The 20,167-nt window shown below is 39.1% G+C and overlaps 1 protein-coding gene and 1 long non-coding RNA gene across 15 annotated transcripts in view; both read right to left on the bottom strand.

Annotated features, from left to right (window-relative positions):
* Positions 1–2,361: 2,361 nt before the first annotated feature.
* Positions 2,362–3,909, bottom strand: LOC124287269. Its single transcript, XR_006901242.1, has 2 exons — positions 3,843–3,909; positions 2,362–3,440 (listed from the first exon to the last, which is right to left on the bottom strand). It is a non-coding gene; the product is annotated as an uncharacterized LOC124287269 (long non-coding RNA).
* Positions 3,910–13,754: 9,845 nt separating this feature from the next.
* The window catches only part of LOC124287200 (kinesin-like protein unc-104), a 95,585-nt gene continuing 89,172 nt past the window's right edge, over positions 13,755–20,167 (bottom strand). For all 14 annotated transcript variants that reach the window (XM_046723693.1, XM_046723687.1, XM_046723689.1 and 11 more), the window contains 3 exons: positions 19,939–20,058; positions 19,206–19,324; positions 13,755–18,815 (listed from right to left, as the gene is read on the bottom strand). In XM_046723693.1, the coding sequence (XP_046579649.1) occupies positions 18,776–18,815; positions 19,206–19,324; positions 19,939–20,058 (279 nt within the window). In that variant the 3' untranslated portion in view covers positions 13,755–18,775. The remainder of the gene's footprint in view (positions 18,816–19,205; positions 19,325–19,938; positions 20,059–20,167) is intronic.

The following is a 20,167-nucleotide window of genomic DNA, read 5'->3' as shown; positions in this document are numbered from 1 at the left end:
GTAGATAATTACAACAGCGAACACCGTAAAAACACTGGTGTGTTTAATCTATTTGTGATTTACAAAGAGACATGAAAACTGTGAAACGCTTGACGAGGTGATTATACAATCCAATCAGAGCAACGAACGCCGCAGGCTGAAAGCAGAGGACACACAACGAGCGTGAGACAGTCCGGATGTTGTAGCAATTGAATAACACATGCATCCTGGGCATATCCGTGACGTGGGAGATATTGGGGAAATAGGGTCATTGAGAAATACGTACATCAGCTAAACACTGATTCGCTGTTTCACATCTTTAGTTGTTTGGGGAGCGACAGAAGTGACGTCGAAAGGTCTACTCCCATTTGTGAGAACTCCCAATTGTGAGACTCCCTGTTGAGACAGTGGAGTAGGTAATTAACAAAGAAAACACACCGTACTACCCTATCTGATAGAATGGATTAACCCTGAATCTTGTGGTGGTAACTTAATGAAACTTTAAAAGATAATCAATTAACCTACTCAGGTAAATGTCTTTAAAAAGTAAACACTGTAATGTAACTTCGTGATCATTTTAAAGAGAAATTAATTTACACACTTGAAAAATGTTACAATAACTGTTTTAACTATAATTAACAAAATGTATTTATTAACTTTTGACTACTCTTTTCGATCACATTATGGCAGACCTTTAGCATGTGGAATTTATCAGCCAAAACTGTGTTCCACAGGAGATATCGCTTGTGTGATATCACATGATATCTCCTAGGAAATATCGTTTTGACAGTAGATTTTGTACAATGCCCTGACAATACTATGACGTCATCAACTTGATGACGTCACAATGCTATGACAATTTATTGACCTCGCTGCACTGCAAGTCTAATGGTAGTAGAGTGTTGAGAGATACATGTTTTCATTGAAAACTAATGAAGAATGATTTTTTATTATAAATAGAATCTCATCCTCGTGTCTACTGATATCAATTATATCAACACTCGTTGATAAAGGTAAAAATATCCTCGGCAAGCCTCGGATGTTTGTAACTTTATCAACTCATGTTGATATAATTGATATCAGTAGACACGAGGGTGAGATTCTCTATTTATCACCAGTTGACGAGGCAGTATGTTTCTCATCCCAAGCACGCCATATTGTGGCGTGTCCACACAGTAGGTTGTGTAATTTCTTTATTTCACCATAGTTACAAACCATGAATGGTTTGACGTCAGGGGTGAAAATAACCCATTGCATGACGTCCCAGTAAAGTGAGTTTTTTTCTGTCGGGCGAGCAGATTTGTATATCACACTGTACCGGTGTCCAGTTGACTTTCCAATGTTAATTATGTTGTTTATTTGAAAAATCAACAAGAAAATCGGCAGGTATAGTCGAAAAATTATCAGGGCAAGTGATTTTACATGTGCCACTGTACCGGAGTACACTAGCAATTTTAAAGTTCTTTCCACCCCTGGACGTGGGTGTTACTTTCCATCTCTCTAGAATTACATTTGCAACCACAAGGATGAACCATTCGAATTGTAAATGCAATCAACTGTGTTCGTTCTACATGAGTTAAGAAAATATACATTTGCAGATGTAATTTGGTACATATTTTGTATCGGCGCTGCATGATGTCGCAGTTACCTCCCTTGCTCGTTGAAGACTATCTTTTTCATAAAACCGGTTTGCAATTCATAAAATTGCCACTAAGCGGCTGCTCATCAATATTCCAGTTATGTGACTTTGGCCAGTAAATGAAATCCAGACAAGACAAACAGGTGGATCTTGGATAATCTATTTCATTATTCCTGTATCTATCGAACAATGTCTTCTGTTTTAATGAACTATGCCCCTTGTGGGTACTCTTCAGCAACAGGTCTGTTCCCACTTTCATTGTAGGGATGTGGAAGCAACACCTATGCGCACTCAACCATTAATTAATGTGTCTCACAACTGGGAGTTCTCACAAATGGGAGAACACCCGTCGAATTTGTAACGTCGTATCAAAAATAGTCTTGATAATGAAGGATGATATGTTGAAACTAAACGCGCAGTAAATGATTGTGCACATGATGTAATTAGTGACATGTTTGATCAAATTAATCGCCAGCTGGGGTGGTGTATCTGAGACACAATCATTCTTATCATTAAAAGCCCATCAATTGAGTGGGTGAGTGGGTTTAGATTTACGCCGCGTTTAGCAATATGCTAACAATATCACGGCGGGGGACACCACATCCTACATCTCGGGAATCGAACCCAGATGGCGTGACGAGAGAATGCAATAACCACTAGGCTACCCCAGCCACCGTTTTCTCTCTCTCTCTCTCCCTGGTGAGCTGGTTCTGTGTTAAGGATTATACACAGTAATTCGGAGGCCGTATTCCACAATTTATTTTCTGCTGATTGACACTTACATGTACACAAATTAAAGTGAATATATACTGACGACATTTCAGCTCAAACTAGCCTCTGCAGGCCATTCAACAGTTTATATCATAAACCATTCATGTACATACATTCGGCAACAAACCCGTACGAAGAACAACGGAACACATATCAATGTAAGGGTGATACCTGACGCTCGTGACCAAGCGGGAACAAATGAGTGTGTGACTTCAGTTTTACGCCGCTTTTAGCAAAATTCCAGCAATATTACGGCGGTGGGCACCAGAAATGGTTTCCTCACATTGTACCCATGTGGGAAATTGAACCCGGGTCTCGGAGTGACGAGCGAACGCTTGAACCATCAGGCTACCCACCGCCTCTAAAAGACTAAAACATAACGGTGAGAATCATCTTTCGTTTTGTTATATTCGAATTTCAGGATTTGGTTTAAAACGAATCAGGCTGGACGAAAAACGTATCAAGTTCGTGTAAATCAAAATTACTTTCATGCAAATCTGTTAATAATTTCCAGTACTAGTAATATGAATCTTTACGTAATTTCGTGTAACTGCGACTATCGCCACCAGCACTGCATTGACATGTCATGCATCCTACTGTGTACTCGTAATGGCGTTCAACATTTGATAATGTTATAATGTTTTATACACAATCGAACACAAACTATGTTTACAGTGTAAACCTATCACACAGTTGTGAATATAGTTTTACGCCGCTTTTAGCAATATTCCAGCAATATCACCAGAAACTACCATGTGGAAAATCGAACCTTAGTGTTCGGCGTGACGAGCGAACGCTTTAACCCCTAAGCTACAACCAGGGATACTCTACAACGTATAGAGTCTCCCTGCTACAACGGTACTAAACCACACTCATGAAATAAACTAAGAAGCCTGATTGCAGTTAGTGCAACGACAACATCGCTTGTGTCGAATGTGGGCCATGTCTGAGAAAGCTTGGGCCACACTTCTTTTGAGGATTGATGGGCCAGTAAAAGGACAGCAGCGGACTACGCATGTGCAGAGGCGTTCTTTCAACTCCACTGCAACGCCTGTAAGAAAATACTTGATATGCAAAGGTTGCTCAGACATCAGAAAATACATATCGGGATTTTGCAACGAACAGTTGTGAGTGAGCGAGTTGGGTTTTACGCCGCTTTCAGCAATATTCCGGCAATATCACGGCGGGGGACACCAGAAATGGGCTTCACACAATATACCCTTGTGGGGAAGCGAACCCGAGTCTTCGGTGTGACGAGCGAACTCTTTAACCACTGGGCTACCCCACCGCCCCTCAATAAAAAGAAACAGATACGTGTACGTAATATGATGACATTTAAAAATCAAAGGTGAAAGATCATAACCAGGGCTTAAACGGGATTCGAACCTATGATGCGCGCATCCTGGAAAAATGAAGGGGCGCTATTCAACGTTGCCTAGAAATGTTTGCTCACCTAGGTCGGAGGAAAGTGCTCCACAAACGACAAGAAGACACGCCAAAACACACACCGTCTTCATCCTGTTTAAAAATACAATACGTGAAAAAATATAATGGATATATTTACATATGCATATACACTGAATTGTCAGAAGAGTGTTCACAGCTCGATCAGTGATTAAATATATCATCTTTCAGACTTCCTGATGATCAGTGCAAACCACCCCGAAATATTAGTGTTTATTCCAGCTCAAACGACCAGTGAGTGAGTATGGTTTTACTCCGTTTTTAGCAATATTCCAGCAATATCACGGCGGGGAACACCAGAAAAGGGCTTCACGCATTGTACCCATGAAGGGAATCGAACTCGGGTCTTCGGCGTGATGAGCGAACGCATTGTACCCATGAAGGGAATCGAACTCGGGTCTTCGGCGTGATGAGCGAACGCTTTAACCACTAGGCTATCTCACCGCCCCCAAACGAACTAAACGATTCTTTAATAACAGGCTTCATTCTCGAGACTAAGCGCTCAGTTTATTTTCACTGTTTACAAAATATAATGTGTCATGACCAAATGATATAGGGGTTATAATCCATGAACATTCAGCTCATAAGATAAGTCGATTACATAAACATTTACTACTTGGTTATATCGAAATCTGACAAAATTTGAGACTCGCTCACTACCGGGATCCACTGTCTATCGGGGAAATGGTAGTTGATGACGACCAACTTCCGGTTGAGCATAGACAGGCCTTCCCCCCTGTGTAATAACTCTCCCCTTTGAGACCCCTTTGAGGTCCGCCCTTCCACAAGTTTTCCCTCCCTTGCTCAATCGCAGCCCAATCACCTGGCCACATAATTTACCATCACTCTGGCATTACGCACTTGGGCGTTGGGGTAGCCTAGTAGTTAAAGCGTCATGCTGAAGACCTGGGTTCGATTCCCCACATGGGTACAATGTGTGAAGCCCATTTTTGTTGTCCACCGTCGTGATATTGCTGGAATATTGCTAAAGGCGGCGTAAAACTCTATTCACTCACTAATGTCAGGTTCTCCGGTGATCCCCGCGCGCTCTCAACTCCCACCTATGTTCAACGTGTACGCCTACAGCTTGTCCCCTCTGACGTCCGCGCACTTACCCTATACATCTGTATTCCATCTTCTATAACCTTTACCCACACATAAAACACACAGGTAATATCTCACTTAATTATTATTTCAAAATGTCTCAAAAGGCCAAAGCTGCAATTACAAATTTCGAAATCGTTAAATTTCAATGAACTCAGAGAAGCATAAATTGCTGGGGACCTATAAACTTAACCTGAATTCCCACTGTGAGTAGTATACTAATACATCGAATTCAACGAGAAGTCTCATTTAGGCTTGTGCACATGGGCTTAGGGTACTGTACACCACAAATAAATTGTTTAGGTTACATCTAAATAATTTAGTATTCCAGGTTATCTGATAGGTCAAAGCTGCAATTACAAATTTCGAAATCGTTAAATTTCCATGAAGTTCATGAACTCAGGGAAGCATATATTGCTGTGGACCTATTAACCTAGACGGAATTCCCACTGTGTGTGGAATTCACATAGAATTCAACGAAATCATTTTAATTACTACATCCTTCTGGGTTATTTCTGGATATTTTACACAGGCGCTCGTTTATAAATAGATCAGCTATTAAAACTGTACGATAAAGTGAGTGAGTGAAATTGATTTTACGCCGCACTCAGCAATATTCCAGCTATATGACGGCGGTCTGTAAATAATCGAGTCTGGACCAGACAATCTAATGATCAACAGCATGAGCTTCGATCTACACAGTTGGGATACGATGACATGTGTCAAAGTTTGGATACGATGACATGTGTCAACCAAGTCAGTGAGCCTGACCACCCGATCCCGTTAGTCGCATCTTACGACAAGCATGGGTTACTGAAGATCAATCCTAACCCAGATCTTTACGGGTAAATGTACGATAAAAAATATATTTGTTGTAGTTTTCGGACATCGACCAACCCGCTTGTAAAATCATAAACGAAAGGCTTTCTGTTTCCAGTTGGACCTTTTCCTTAACTTAATTACCGTTGGTACAATAAGACAATTAGAGCTGTTATTCAATTACTTGAACTTTAAAATTACTACATGTCGATTTTTGATGGAAAATCCTTCTCAATTGGATCATTTCTTAATGCTGTCAAATATAAAACATTTCAAAATGAAACCAGTATAAACTGGATAATATGAGCACCATATCTTACCTCGTTGTCCACGGGTCGATCTGTTGAACTTGGTTGCTCTTACACTTATATTGTGAAGCTGCTGCGCATATTAACAAGGTGCGTCGTTGGCCCTAATCAGCCACCATACTCCAGCCAATGAAAATCCCCTTTCTGTTTGACCGATCCGTGTACACTTCCTTCTGTGTCACCTGTACACAAAGTTCAGGTATGTTGCGGAGTCACCAAAGCGCAATAACAATTTGTTTTCCGCGATCGTGTCCAGCAGCTCCGGATTCTAATCCGGTTTCACCAGACGGAGTAGGTCGTTATTGCGGTATTTAGTATTTACTCTCTTGAAAACAACTCCACTTGCCTCTTAGAACACCTGGACAAAGTACACACACGCACACACACACACAGTCAATACACACACACACACACACACACACACACACACACACACACACACACACACACACACACACACACACACACACACACACACACACACACACACACACACACACACACACACACACACACACACACACACACACACACACACACACACACACATACATGGAGGAATACGTTAGAGCGTCCGTGGAACGGAAGGTCGCGGGTTCGATGCCCGACCATAGCAAAAGACATGGTACTTGGTTGGTCCCTGCCTGGCGCCGGCATTAATGGGTAGAACAAGGACTGGTTCGGAGTCAATTAAATACCTCACATACATCGAGTTACATACATACATACATATAATACGTTCGTGTGGACCTGAGGATATATATTTCCAGCTTGGTGTTCAGCCAATCAGAGACTTTTATTAAATACGTTTCCTGCCAATTATGATAAACAAAAAATTCTATCCTTTGTAAATACAAACAAGTTTAAACAGGTCTGTTGTAGTTTTACCATTAGGGAGAATCTTAAAGAGACTCGAACTGTGCAATAAAACATTTCATGAACTGAGCTATATGCTAGTGACTGGGATGTAATAAATCATATTTGTTCGTATATACTGAAATGTGAACAGACGCGCATGGTTTAGGTCGGAAAATACATTTTCATTCAATGTCACTAATACCAGATCTAATCTTCATATACCACCAATGTGGCTGGTGAATCTGTCCTGAAAGCGGAAGGTGGTGGCTCGATTCCTGTATCATACCAAAAGATGGTACTTGTTATTACCCTGCCTGCTCGGCATTACGAGGTTGGAACAAGTATACTGACGTTTATGTTAAGCTGCGATCTGGTGTCTTCGCCTTCTAGCACAATAGAACAAACTTAGTCCCAACCAGTTCAAAATAAAACAGACACGCACATGCACACGCACGCACGCAGACACACACGCTCGTCATTCGTCTGCCTTCCAGACCCATTAGCATGAATTACAAAGAGAGTCTAAACAGAGACATGGATGATTGGACAGATTACCCCAGTTCCTGAATTTGAGTGAGTGAGTTTAGTTTTACGCCACAATCTGCAATATTCCAGCTATATGGCGGCGGTCTGTAAATAATCAAGTCTGGACCAGACAATCCAGTGATCAACAGCATGAGCATCGACCTGCGCAATTGGGAACCGATGGCATGTGTCAACCAAGCTAGCGAGCCTGATCACCCGATGCCGTTAGTCGCCTCTTACGAAAAGCATGGGTTACTGTTCAAAGGTTCATTCTAACCCGGACCTTCACTGGTCTCCTGAATTTGAGCATCGTTCTGGTCTCGGTCACTTCAGATACGATGGTTGCAATATGTGTTCCAGTGGATATAACATCAGTGGTAGTTTGTGTGTGAAATCGGTGGAATTATGAGTGTAATCAGGGTTATGTAACCAAAAACGGGATTATATACATACAGTCCAATGTATTGCACAATATGGGCAACTAATGAGACAGTACAGCGGGATGACGTCACTTGAGATTATGGCATACGTCGAACATTACGCATTGTTCAGAGGAGTATCACTGAGCACACACCGGCTCTTCGCTAAACGGGGCGTCATTAGCGCATCTGTGCTGATGTGTGTTTGTTGTTCGAAGTCTGTTTTTTGTGACGTAATGAATGAGTAATGGTTAAACGTCATTTTAATGGTATTTAACAGATGTAGGACGAGAGCACAATGTGTGTGACATTGGGTCTATTTCGAATAAAACGTTTAAAAATATTCTCGTTTATTCTCTTACAGTCTAAGTGTCTTCTCAGTACTTTGTGAGACCTCCTTGCCCTGCAATACACGACTGAACGCGCCTAGGTATACTAGCGATCAAAGTTTGTAGGAAATCGTTTGATAACGTATCCCAATATTCGACAATTTCTTTCTTCATAGCCTCAATATTTCTATGTCCTTTTTGGTTTATTCTGTCCTTCATTAGTCCCCACACATTCTCAATATGGTTAAGATATGGGCTGTATCTGTTTATTTGGAAGAAAATTAACAAATTAGTAATGACATTTGATGTCACCTAAAATACTACGTGCCAAAAGACCACGATACGACAAACTTGATTTTGAGAAAAGGGACAGTGTCGGTAACTTCAAGGTGAACTGATACTATACACCATGTTCTTGTATCTGTCGTGTTCCTGGAAAGAAAGAAAGATATCGTTAATTTTGTTTATCTTTAAATGTTTATTTGTTTATCTTTAAATGTTTATTCTCATGAATTCTATAAAAAAAATAATAAAAGTTTCAAATGCACAAACCTATTTTACCTGAGGTGATAAAAGCTGTTTTGGTTTCCTAATAACGGTTTGTGTTCAAGGGAAAGGGCTGCTTTTACTTCCATGTGGGGTCAGATAGATCTGCAGGCCTTCCACGTCGCCATGAAGTCCATGCTGCTGCTGTGTATTACCCTACAGTGATGAGGTGTAGGAGAATTCGGAGAACCTAGAAAAGGTAACAATTCCATTAGTTGAAATAAACGGGTTCGTCTGTTCTGTTTTTGTAATTGCAACAATAAAATAGAACGTTAATACTTACGGCTTTGTAGTCCATGGCGATGCTGTGTATTTACCCTACAGTGATGAGGTGTAGCAGAATTCGGAGAACCTAGAAAAGATAACAATTACATTAGTTGAAATAAACGGGTTCGTCTGTTCTGTTTTTGTAATTGCAACAATAAAATAGAACGTTAATACTTACGGCTTTGTAGTCCGTGGCGATGCTGTGTATTTACCCTACAGTGAAGAGGTGTAGCAGAATTCGGAGAACCTGGCAAAGTTCTTGAATACACACATAACGGAAATCTCCTGACTAACCGGAAGTCAGATTGAATGAATGTGTGAGTGAGTATGGTTTTACGCCGCCTTTAGCAATATTCAAGCAATGTCACGGCAGGGACACCAGAAATGGGCTTCACAATTGTACCCATTTGGGGAATCGAACCCGGGCCTTCGGCGTGAAGAGCGAACGCTTTTGCCTACATCGCCCCAACCGAAAGTCAGAAGGATGTGTAAACGGACAGCAACTGCATGGTGGAATGGGCTTCGGACGACCCATAACGAAAGAATATTCTATTTTGAAAACATTATTTGATAAGGATATACTCTTTCATGGACTTTCTTGAGAACACGTTTTTGAAAATATTTAATCTAATTTCTCGGTCGTCATTTCCTTGAATGTGCCGTCACACTGTGACCCTTGCTGTTAGTTTCAACTGTTCAGTCGCCATTATGATGTAATGTTGGTCATCCTTGGCTGCAATGTCGATGACGAAACACTACTTGGTGAGGAGTGAGTGAGTTTAGTTTTACGCCGCACTCAGCAATATTCCAGCTATATGGCGGCGGTCTGTAAATAATCGAGTCTGGACCAGACGATCCAGTGATCAACAGCATGAGCATCGATCTGCGGAACTGGGAACCGATGACATGTGTCAACCAAGTCAGCGAGCCTGACCACCCAATCCCGTTAGTCGCCTCTTACGACAAGCATAGTCGCCTTTTGTGGTAAGCATGGGTTGCTGAAGACCTATTCTACCCCGGGTCTTCACGGGTCTCTGGGTGAGGAGGGAGGCGGGGTAGCCTTGTGATAAAAGGGTTCGCTCGTCACGCCGAAGACATGGGTACAATGTGTGAAGTCCATTTCTGGTGACCCCCGACGTGATATTGTTGGAATGTTGCCAAAAGCGGCGTAAAACTCACTTTGGCAAAAATGCAGAAACGTAATTGTAATACTTTTTCTATATTATAAATATATATGAAAAACATATCTTACACACATATATAGTTGATACTAAATACTTTCGCCGAAATTATGGTATTTGGATGCCTTGGCCTCAAGTTTTTACTCAAATTTCAAACTGAGTTTGACAATTTGAAACAGCTGAATTTTTAACAAGACTGCATTTTTTAAATAAAAAAATCCCAAACAACTTTAGAAATCTATCCACCAAACTCAAATTGTCTACTAAGTTCGAGTTTAATATTGATATTCTGGGAAATGCATTTTCCTTTGTTTTCTCAAATTTGAGTAAAAACTCTGACTTAATCAAAACTCAGACTTAAGTTTGTTTCGAGAAACCGGGGCCTGATGAGTCTGACTTCTTTAGCTCAGACAGCAATAGAAGCAAATGATGTTTAAAATCAAACAAATTAACACAGAGTACATGTCGTTCCGTTGATTATGTACATGTGGGTACGGGTTATCCAACATTTGAGTCCGCCAAGTAGATCGATGGTACAGATCTCCTTTGGTTCGTTCCCTCACGCACGCCATAAGGTGAGGTGAAATTGGGTTTTACGTCGTGCTTGAGAATATTTCGCTCATATGACGACGTGCATGCGTGTGTATGTGTATGTGCGGCTGCTTGAACTAGCCCAGACTGAAGCTGCTTTTATAGTGCTAGCCCACCTAGATACCATGCCGCAGTGAAGCATGAATACCCCACTCAGACACATTATACTGACTCCGAGCCGACCAGTCCTTGTTTTACCCATTAATGCCGAGCGCCAGGGAAGGACCAACAAGTACCATATTTTAACGTCTTTTGGTATGACGCGGTCAGGGATCGAACCCGCGACCTTCCGCTCTCCGGGTGGACGCTCTAACCACTACACCACGGAGGCGGTCCGCACACCTTAAACCTGTGAGTGTGGGTTCGAATCCCGGTTCGCCAAGATTATGTTTAGAGCTTCATCACTACCGCAGTTCGTTTGTTTCACCGAATGATTGAGTTTGGTTTTACACAGCTTCAGCAATATTCCAGCAATATTACGGAGGGGGAGACCAGAAATGGGCTTCACACATTGTACCCATTTTGGGAATCGAACCCGGGTATTCGGCGTGACGAGCGAAAGCTTTAACCATTAGGCTACCCCACCGCCCCTTGTTTCACCGAAGTGGTACACATCTGAGATTGGCGTCACATCGAGCTTTCGTCACACATACAGTTGACACATCGTGATGTAACTGAAATTGTTTCTCTGTTGTTTAACGCCGCACTCAGCAATATTCTAGCTACATGACAGCGGTCTGTACCAGACAATCCAGTGATTGGCATCATGAGCATCGATGAATGCGATGACATTTGTCAACCATCGTTAGTCGCCTCTTTCGACAAGGAGTTGCTGAAGACCAATTCTAACCCGGATCTTCGCGGGTCGAACACAGTTCAGAGCGGCCTAAAGCCCAAATCACTTATTCAGTACGAATTAACAAGTTAACAAAAACAATGTCCTGAACATTTCCACGAAGCCTGTGACAAATTCCATGAAATCCACGTGAAAAAGGTCTCCGGTCCAACAATACGAATCATCAAAATGCCAAAGGGCATTGGTTTTAGAAAGATATTTATATAGGGCCATTTCCATTTATTTATCCAAAGTACTTTTAGTGATCGGCATAGATAGGAGATAAGGAAACAATGGGGTTTTTTTAATTGTGCTTTTGATGGAGCTATTTTCATCTTGATAGCAGGTCACACCAAACCGTGTCAAGGATGAAGGAACGATCTTCGTATAATGGGCAGTCGTCATACCACCACAAAGGTACACTTGAGTTAGACTTTGAAAATGAATACTACTTTGCACAATTATATCCCCGATCGTACACTCCTTATGGATGCGTCCAATGAAGATCCGGGTTAGAATTGGTCTTTAGTAACCCATGCTTGTCGTAAGAGGCGACTATAACGGGATCGGGTGGTCAGGATCGCTGACTTGGTTGAAACGTCATCGTTTCCGAATCGATGCTCATGCTGTTGATTCACTGGATTGCCTGGTCCAAACTCGATTATTTATAGATCGCCGCCATATAGTTGTAATATTCCTGAGTGCGGCATTAAACAACAATCAATCAAACAACACTATGGATACAGATGCAATGCCTCCAAGAAACGATAGAAAGCATTAAATATATCCACATTATTTTAAGGTTATATAGTTGCATTCGCAACTTGACGGTTACTTTCGTCTTTGAGATACAGGAATTATATATGATGTAAATACTCCACTCAGTCTGACCTAATTAACAATCACGACGCTGATTTTGCTCAGTAGAAATTATTCTAACTGTTGTAATTCGCATCAACGCCAAAGAACTGATTTTATCCTTACATTTTTGGCATGTGCTGTTTATCCTGCTAAATTCTATGCAATTCCAATATTCTTTGCAGGCTGGTTCATAAGTAATTGGTGTGTTGTTTCCATCTGCGTGACCTCAGGCCGTAACCAATCAAGTTTAAACCAGTGATCGATATTATGAGCACCATCCATCATGTTGACGTGGTACGAGGACACGCAAACAATGAAGTCAAAGGACCTGACCATCTGATCGATTCAGTTGACTTTCCAAGCATGAGTAGCTGGATGCCTATTTCAAGCGGATGAGTAATACATCGAGTACAAGCCTAAAAGAGCACCGCACCTGACCAAGCGCACACAGACAAGTGCGTACAGTGCATGCACCCATGAGCACGGTACTGCGGCATAACGAATGACTAGGATATCCCAATTTGAATGGTAGAACCTAAATGACTTTTCCGAACCAGAGCCTCGATTTTCGAAGCTCTCTTAGCGCTAAGATAGCCGTAAGTTAATGTTAATGTATGGCACTTACAACTATCTTAGCTTCGAAAATCTAGGCCCAGGGCGATAAGCCAAAGGATGATATCACCCCATAGCTATAACCACCAGGCTGCCCCAGCACCTCTCAAGACAAAGGAGATCATAACGTATTGGTACGATACAGGTGACAATAGAAATATGAAATACATTTTACTACAAACCACTGTGATCTTACAATATTATTTGTTATGTAAAAGCAAACGTGATATCCACGCTTTGTGTCAGTGGGCAGCCTGGCGCTAGTCCCTGAATATACATAATTTTGACAGAAACAAATAATTCCTTTAAACTGAAAAAGAGCCCTTATGAGATGGGAGATTCAGATCCTGATGAAATCTAGACTTGCTTCACTTAGGGCTTTAGCATTGCAGAAAGGCCTGTGCGGACGGGAAATACAACGGTTTAGGGACTGTGAGGCAGATTAGTCAAACCAGGGAGACTATATAACGTATCCCTGGTCAGACACATCAGGCCCTGAAACTTCCATCAGTTTCACCCGCAGGTATACTGACCATAAATGGTCAGGGATCATTAATATTTTGGTGCATATTTTCGTTTACGTGAAGATCAAGCAAATTATTTCGTTTCCCATTGTGTATATCTATGAACTTAAAACAACACAACAGACACTTTGCACTAAGCAATATTTATTTCCACGTACTGGCAGAAATACACAGTATTGCGAACAGGTAGTTTATACTGCATACAACAAATATCTGATGCAACAATGACATCACAGGCTAGAAAGCCAATGAGTATTGTGATAGACAACTGGAATGGTTTGCCTAACTATCTGAATTGGATGACACTATCAAAGAATATGATTGGATGATACAATTATATAACATGGATTTCATTGGCTGATTTCTCTGATGTGTGGGTCAACCACGGATGTGAGAAACGATTTGATTGGTTTGTGAGAACAATGCAGTAACAGCACATGGAATTCTACTGTGCTTATCAGTTTCAAACCTTCATGAACAATCTGTGGAAAGCCATTTAAAGGCAAAAAGCAGTTTTTACAGTATATATGTAAGAAATAATTTACAAATAGCACAGATTTAACCATTAGTGCTTGAAAGTGATTATCTAAACTGAATTATGAAATAGGACAAAGTGAAAGAAGTTATTAATATTCTGCTTGATACGTGATCCTTTTCCATCAAGCTGGCAGCACTGACATTGGGCAGTGAATGTTCCATTATCTGAAGCATGACAGCGTGGACTCAAGTTGAGCAGCAACCCTGTTGCACTAAGTAACGTTTTAACAAGAACAACCATATCATGTGTGTAACTCTGTACACATTCAATCTTCATACACAAAACGTGTAAGTTATTTCATAAGGATAAATCCAAAGATAACCATCCATTTCAAATGAAAGTGGATGAACATCATTAAATAAGTAAACTCAAGATTTTCACATCAAATTATCCTACTTCCATTTCTGACCAGTTCAGATAAAGTTGAGTGTTGAGTTGAGTTCACAGTTTGAATTGAGAATATTTCCTTTCGAAAGATACGAAATAGCTCCAAATATGGATACTTACTGTAATAAGCAATGATTCCAAAAATGGAATCTTCACTGAAAGCTATATCCATTATTGGTTGCCTTCTCCTTTTGCCGATTCAGCAAAAAGAACAAGACAGAAAATCTCAATACAATCCTAGTATTGTGAACTGAAACAGCACATCAAAACCTTTACTGAAATATTTTTCTAATGGAGTTTGAATTAGACCCAAATATCTGCCTATTTGCCATTTCCTCTAAAATAGTACATATATCTGGTAGTATTTGATAGTTCCATTATAAATGATATAAGTTTAATTTGCTACATACCTGAGGATTAACCGAGTATTAATACCCATTTTCAAAATGAATATAAACTTTCATTCTGAACCATAAATAGTCTTCAAGAAAAAGTCATAAAATTCAGTAACTAAAGATACATTTTTAGATATGCCTTCAGACTGCAATAACAAAAAAAAAAAGGTGTTTTTTTCACAGATTGTAAATATTGCACGTTGATATATCATGATAGTCATGGAATGAATTTTTATGTGAGATTTTCTTTTCATAACTCAAATATTTATGACCTAAGATATAAAATCTAAATATTATTAGGGTTTGTAATTCAATATTTTCAGTAGTTTCTGATAAACCCAGATGTTTTTAAAAACAAGAAACTTTTAACATTTAATTCAAAAGAATGGAAAAATAATCTGCTTGTGAAGTTGTACAGATTAAGGCATAAATGAGAGAGTTATGAAAAGACATGCATAGAATGATCAACAACTTGAACAAGATACACCTATGCTGTACATGAGCTAATCAAGCAGAAATGATACAAAAAGCATGTCAAGCACTACATACATATCTTACATGAAACATTCGGCTAGATACAATCGCACACTGATTACTGTACAATTGACAAAGACAATAGCAATCACAGTTCATAGGGAAAATATTTGATTACCTGTATTTTTGTTTAAATGCATTGTGTATACAGGTAAATTCAAACATTTGTGCAAAAAACAAGTCAAATAAATCCAACTTATTTCTGTGCATACATTTCAAAACAATGGCAGTTACAACCAGAACTTTATCTGAATCAAAGATTAATTGAATGTGTTTAATTTGTGACAGGTAATTTCGGTTAAATATTATGAATGGTGTTTGAACAAAAGAGATATTACCTCCAGAATGATGTATGAAAGGGCCTGCAGAAAATATTTTGTCAATCAAAGAAGTCATTCTTCTTATTTAAAGTAATTTCATCTGTATAATGAATAGTTATTCCACTTCATAGCTACTTTTCAAACTAATACCTAAAAACACTTAAATGCCCTTGAAAAAATGCATAAAAACATAATTTCTGTTTTTAAAGAATCTTTGGAAATCTCTCTTTTCCTTTGAATATTAGATATTCAAAAGCACAACCAATCATATAACCTTGTTTGCACACAGTTTCATAAGAAAACAAAACTCAAAAATAAACAATACAGTCGAAAAATATTTGTCAAAATGATAACAAATATGATACACATTTGAATGTAAATGTAGTTTCATTCAGTTAAAAAAATTATGCTTATCAGTATTTCAAAATAAATTTATTTGCATAACTTTCTACCACTCAAAACAAATTCAGAAATTGTTGACATGTACTCTTGATTTCATTGATTTCCAGATTTAATCTTCAATCCTCAGGAGTCACAAACTGACACTGAATTTGTTGATATTCTTCCAATCAGCATTTAATCCTGATCTGTAAATTGGGGAATTGTTTTGGATTTTGTCTAACAATACTGAAGACATAAATACATTGGGATTTAGACACCTGACCCCAAATACTTGTAGTGGGAAAGGATAAACACTAACCATGATCACATTTACACACAAACAACATGAGTGTATATATACTGTAGTCGCATGGTGTGAGTAAATGCTGTTACCATGGTTACATATGTACATGAAACATATGACCCACAAAATATTAAGGAGGCTAAATGACCTGTCTGTATCGTGTCAACTCATCAAATTTAACATGATTAAGACTCAAAATGACACCCGAATGAGTGACAACCAGGTGTACCTAACATCAAATTTATTAGCAGTATCATATAATCAAATTTGATGATTATGAACACTTTAAACTGATAAAGATTCCAAAATACACTTAAATAAGTCATCAAATTTATCAGCAATATAATATAATCTTTTTTTTCAATGTTACTACAACAGAAAGAACTGGAGTCAGAACACAACCCTGTATACTGCCTAATTCGATCATCTAAAATCCCTAACATTTTGTGGCTAGAATTGACATGTAATTCTATGTCACAACGTAGGAGCACTATTCAACACAGACGGAAGTATATTGAGATAAACAATGTCATATTTTGTTTGTGAGCTAGTCAACTGAGCAAGTGAAGCCACACGGCAGTGTAACAGAGATTAGCAATGGACTAGGATCATTTCACCAAAGAAGTGACAAAGGAACATGCACATGTGCAAATTCTGCCCACTGATTATGATTTACTTAAGACGGTTCAAGGACAATGGAACGTAGCATTTAGAACTGATGTAAGTTGTATCATACATGTCCTCACACCTGTCTATCATAGGTCTATCAAGACATACCTAATTCTCATTATTACAATCGACACCTTGTTCCTGGAGTGAATTATATCACTTAAAAATATTTTCAACTTTCACAGAACCAAAGGGAAAAGCATCTAAAACAACTTTTCCTAAGTCAATCTTTCTCCCTGATAGGAACAAACACACTGGAATTTTGTCTTTCTTCAGACGATCAAGATCACCAAAACTTCCCTTTCTCCAAAGTAAAGCATTCATGAAGTCAATCAAGGCGTTTACTTTGTCACTCCTTCTGATCGACTACTCTACCAATAAATTATGCCCAAAAAGACAAAAGATTTAAGTACATCCAATGTTGGTCTAATAATATGAACCAATCTGTGAATAATTAATCAGCACTGGTATGTTAAGTTGATAGGAAGTCAACATGAATATCACAATTTCAACCACACAGCAACATGGACAATATACACAGTAAATAGTAGTGTAGAATAATTGATTCGGCAATACATGACTTGAGGTCAAAATCCACATGAAGTATACTACATATTGCGATTATCCTACATGAACACTTTCTGGATATCCAAACTCATACATGACCTTGCTTTGATTACCTCCGCGACAGACGATCAATAAAGTTTGAATACACAGGATGAGTGACTCAACATGCAGGCTCCACCTAACCTCTTTTCTTATCTGTCAGACATTATTATGCTGCTGTGATTAATTATCAGTTGGTTCTTGTTCTAAAATGCTTTCCGTGTGGAACACCGGCTCTACATCTGTTCAACTCTGGATAATTACATTTCTCTTACCTAAGCAGGAGATAATCAAACAAGGACTTCCTAGCATGAAAATGACATTTTGGATGAAGCACCAGTTTCTGACACAAAACAATGACAAATATTTGAACACATTGGCTCGACGTTCTCAGGAGTTATTTCCCTTGTATGCTCAGCATTCTGGGGATCATGGTTGCTTAAGCCAAAATGATTTCAAATAAAGTGGAAACGAATTTTTTCATCTGCAGTAAGGAATGAACTTTCCCTCTCAATCATTAATTCAATTACATTTGCCAAATACTTGAATAAATTCTAAATTTGTCAGGAACATAACATGATTGTATCTTCAATCAATAATGAAGAAACTAAACAGCAACTAAATAAACACCTGAAAAAAATATATACCATCTCAGCTTTGTCAAAAAGGGGCTGCCCAAACATTCACGTTCAACCTTTAAAACTTGACATTTGCATTCATTCTGAAGACTTCTCATCTCATGGCCACCCCATTTTAACTAAAACTGCAGTACAACGTTCATTTTCAGAATTGATTGAAGATATTTTGGCCTCTGATTTCATGTAAGCAGCTTTGTTGACATACCAGACAAGGAACACACTACAACTTTATACACTTATCACATTCGTTAGAGTTATGTCCCTTTTGAAAACAAATTGATTACAGTAATCTCCCTTGTTGCTACAATGGAATGCTGGGAAATATGTGGAGAATGTTTTCGACAGTCTACCATCACTGATAACAACATATTTTATATCATCACTGCCTGCTTCCGTCTTGACAGCTTGGATCTGAAAACAGATGAACAGTGTTCAAAATGGTTTATAATTTATTCATGTGTATTTTATGAGTGTAATGACCCTTATTTTATTTACATTGTATTTAAATGAACATGTTCCATATACACCCTTTTACCATCTAATAGTCAGTCTCCCAGACCCTGAACCACAGTATTTTCCCTACATCCTAGCCCTCCCTGCAACGCTAAAGCCCTAAATGAAGCAAGATTAGATTTCCTCATGTTCAGAATCTCCCATATCACTTGAGCTCCTTTTCAATTGAAATGGGTTTATTTGTTACAATAAAAATTATATATATTCAGAGACTAAGTGTTAGTCTAACCATCCACCACTGTGGCCCTGATCCCATTTATTTGTGACACTGTTGTCATGGTTACGCACCTGATCTGGCCAGCCAGCAGGGGGTTGATGGCATAAAGCCAATCGTGAAAGTCCTTGTCGTCGAGAGTCTGCAGCAGGAACCCGCGGTGTTTCGTCATCACGGAGAATGTGTTCTGAGTCTAGAAGGTAGGGAATGTAAAGGTCAGGCGGGAATCAAAGTAATATCATCTTGACCTACCACAGTAGTACGGAATGAAACTTGAGTTCTACCTTTTCATTTTTTAATCCTGCTGAATTGTTCAGTCTTAAAGTGATTCTGTGTTCAAACTTTGATCCCAAACCAGAAAATGTATAAAATTGGAAACCTCATGCTGAAATGTTTGGATATAAATGAACGTACATCTGAAAACAAGACGGTTAAATGGTGGGCATAACACTGCTGGATTTAGTCTTAATGCTTTCTTCAGTGTACTGCCAAGATGCCTACATTCAGAATACCAAAATCTTTCTGTCTGAGAATATTGTCTTTATTGAAAAGTTTACAATTTCTTAAGCTGCAATAAAACTCATAGTTTGTCTTGGCTTTTCCCTTTCTATTTCTTTGTTCAAAGGTTCATATGTGGCTATTTATGTCAAGTATATTTGTCACATTTCAAGGTAAAATCATATGAAACCAAACGAGTTCAATATTTTCATTTTTGGTACTATTTCCTAGTTTCAGTTGTCCCATTCTGACACGGCATGATCAAGCAAATATGTAGACCAGGCTTTCCAGTAAACATCATACATGTACCTTAAGCATTGCTTGCTGGTCTTCACTGTACTCGATCTGTGCAGTTGCAAGGTTGATCAGTCCACGAACAACTGGGTCCTTCTCATTGTTGTAGATGTACACATATGGACGACGTACAATCTGGAGAAAATAATTCACGATATAATACACATTACCAAAATGTATATAAACTATATGAGACTGTTGTCTACAACATGGCTCGTGAATGGATATTTCTCTCCTTTCCATG

Source organism: Haliotis rubra, unplaced genomic scaffold (genome assembly GCF_003918875.1).
Source record: "Haliotis rubra isolate DU_JTF1 unplaced genomic scaffold, ASM391887v1 Scf4, whole genome shotgun sequence".
Lineage (NCBI taxonomy): Eukaryota > Metazoa > Mollusca > Gastropoda > Lepetellida > Haliotidae > Haliotis > Haliotis rubra.
The sequence above is the reverse complement of the archived record's forward strand: the minus strand, read 5'-3'. Positions and strand labels throughout refer to the sequence as shown.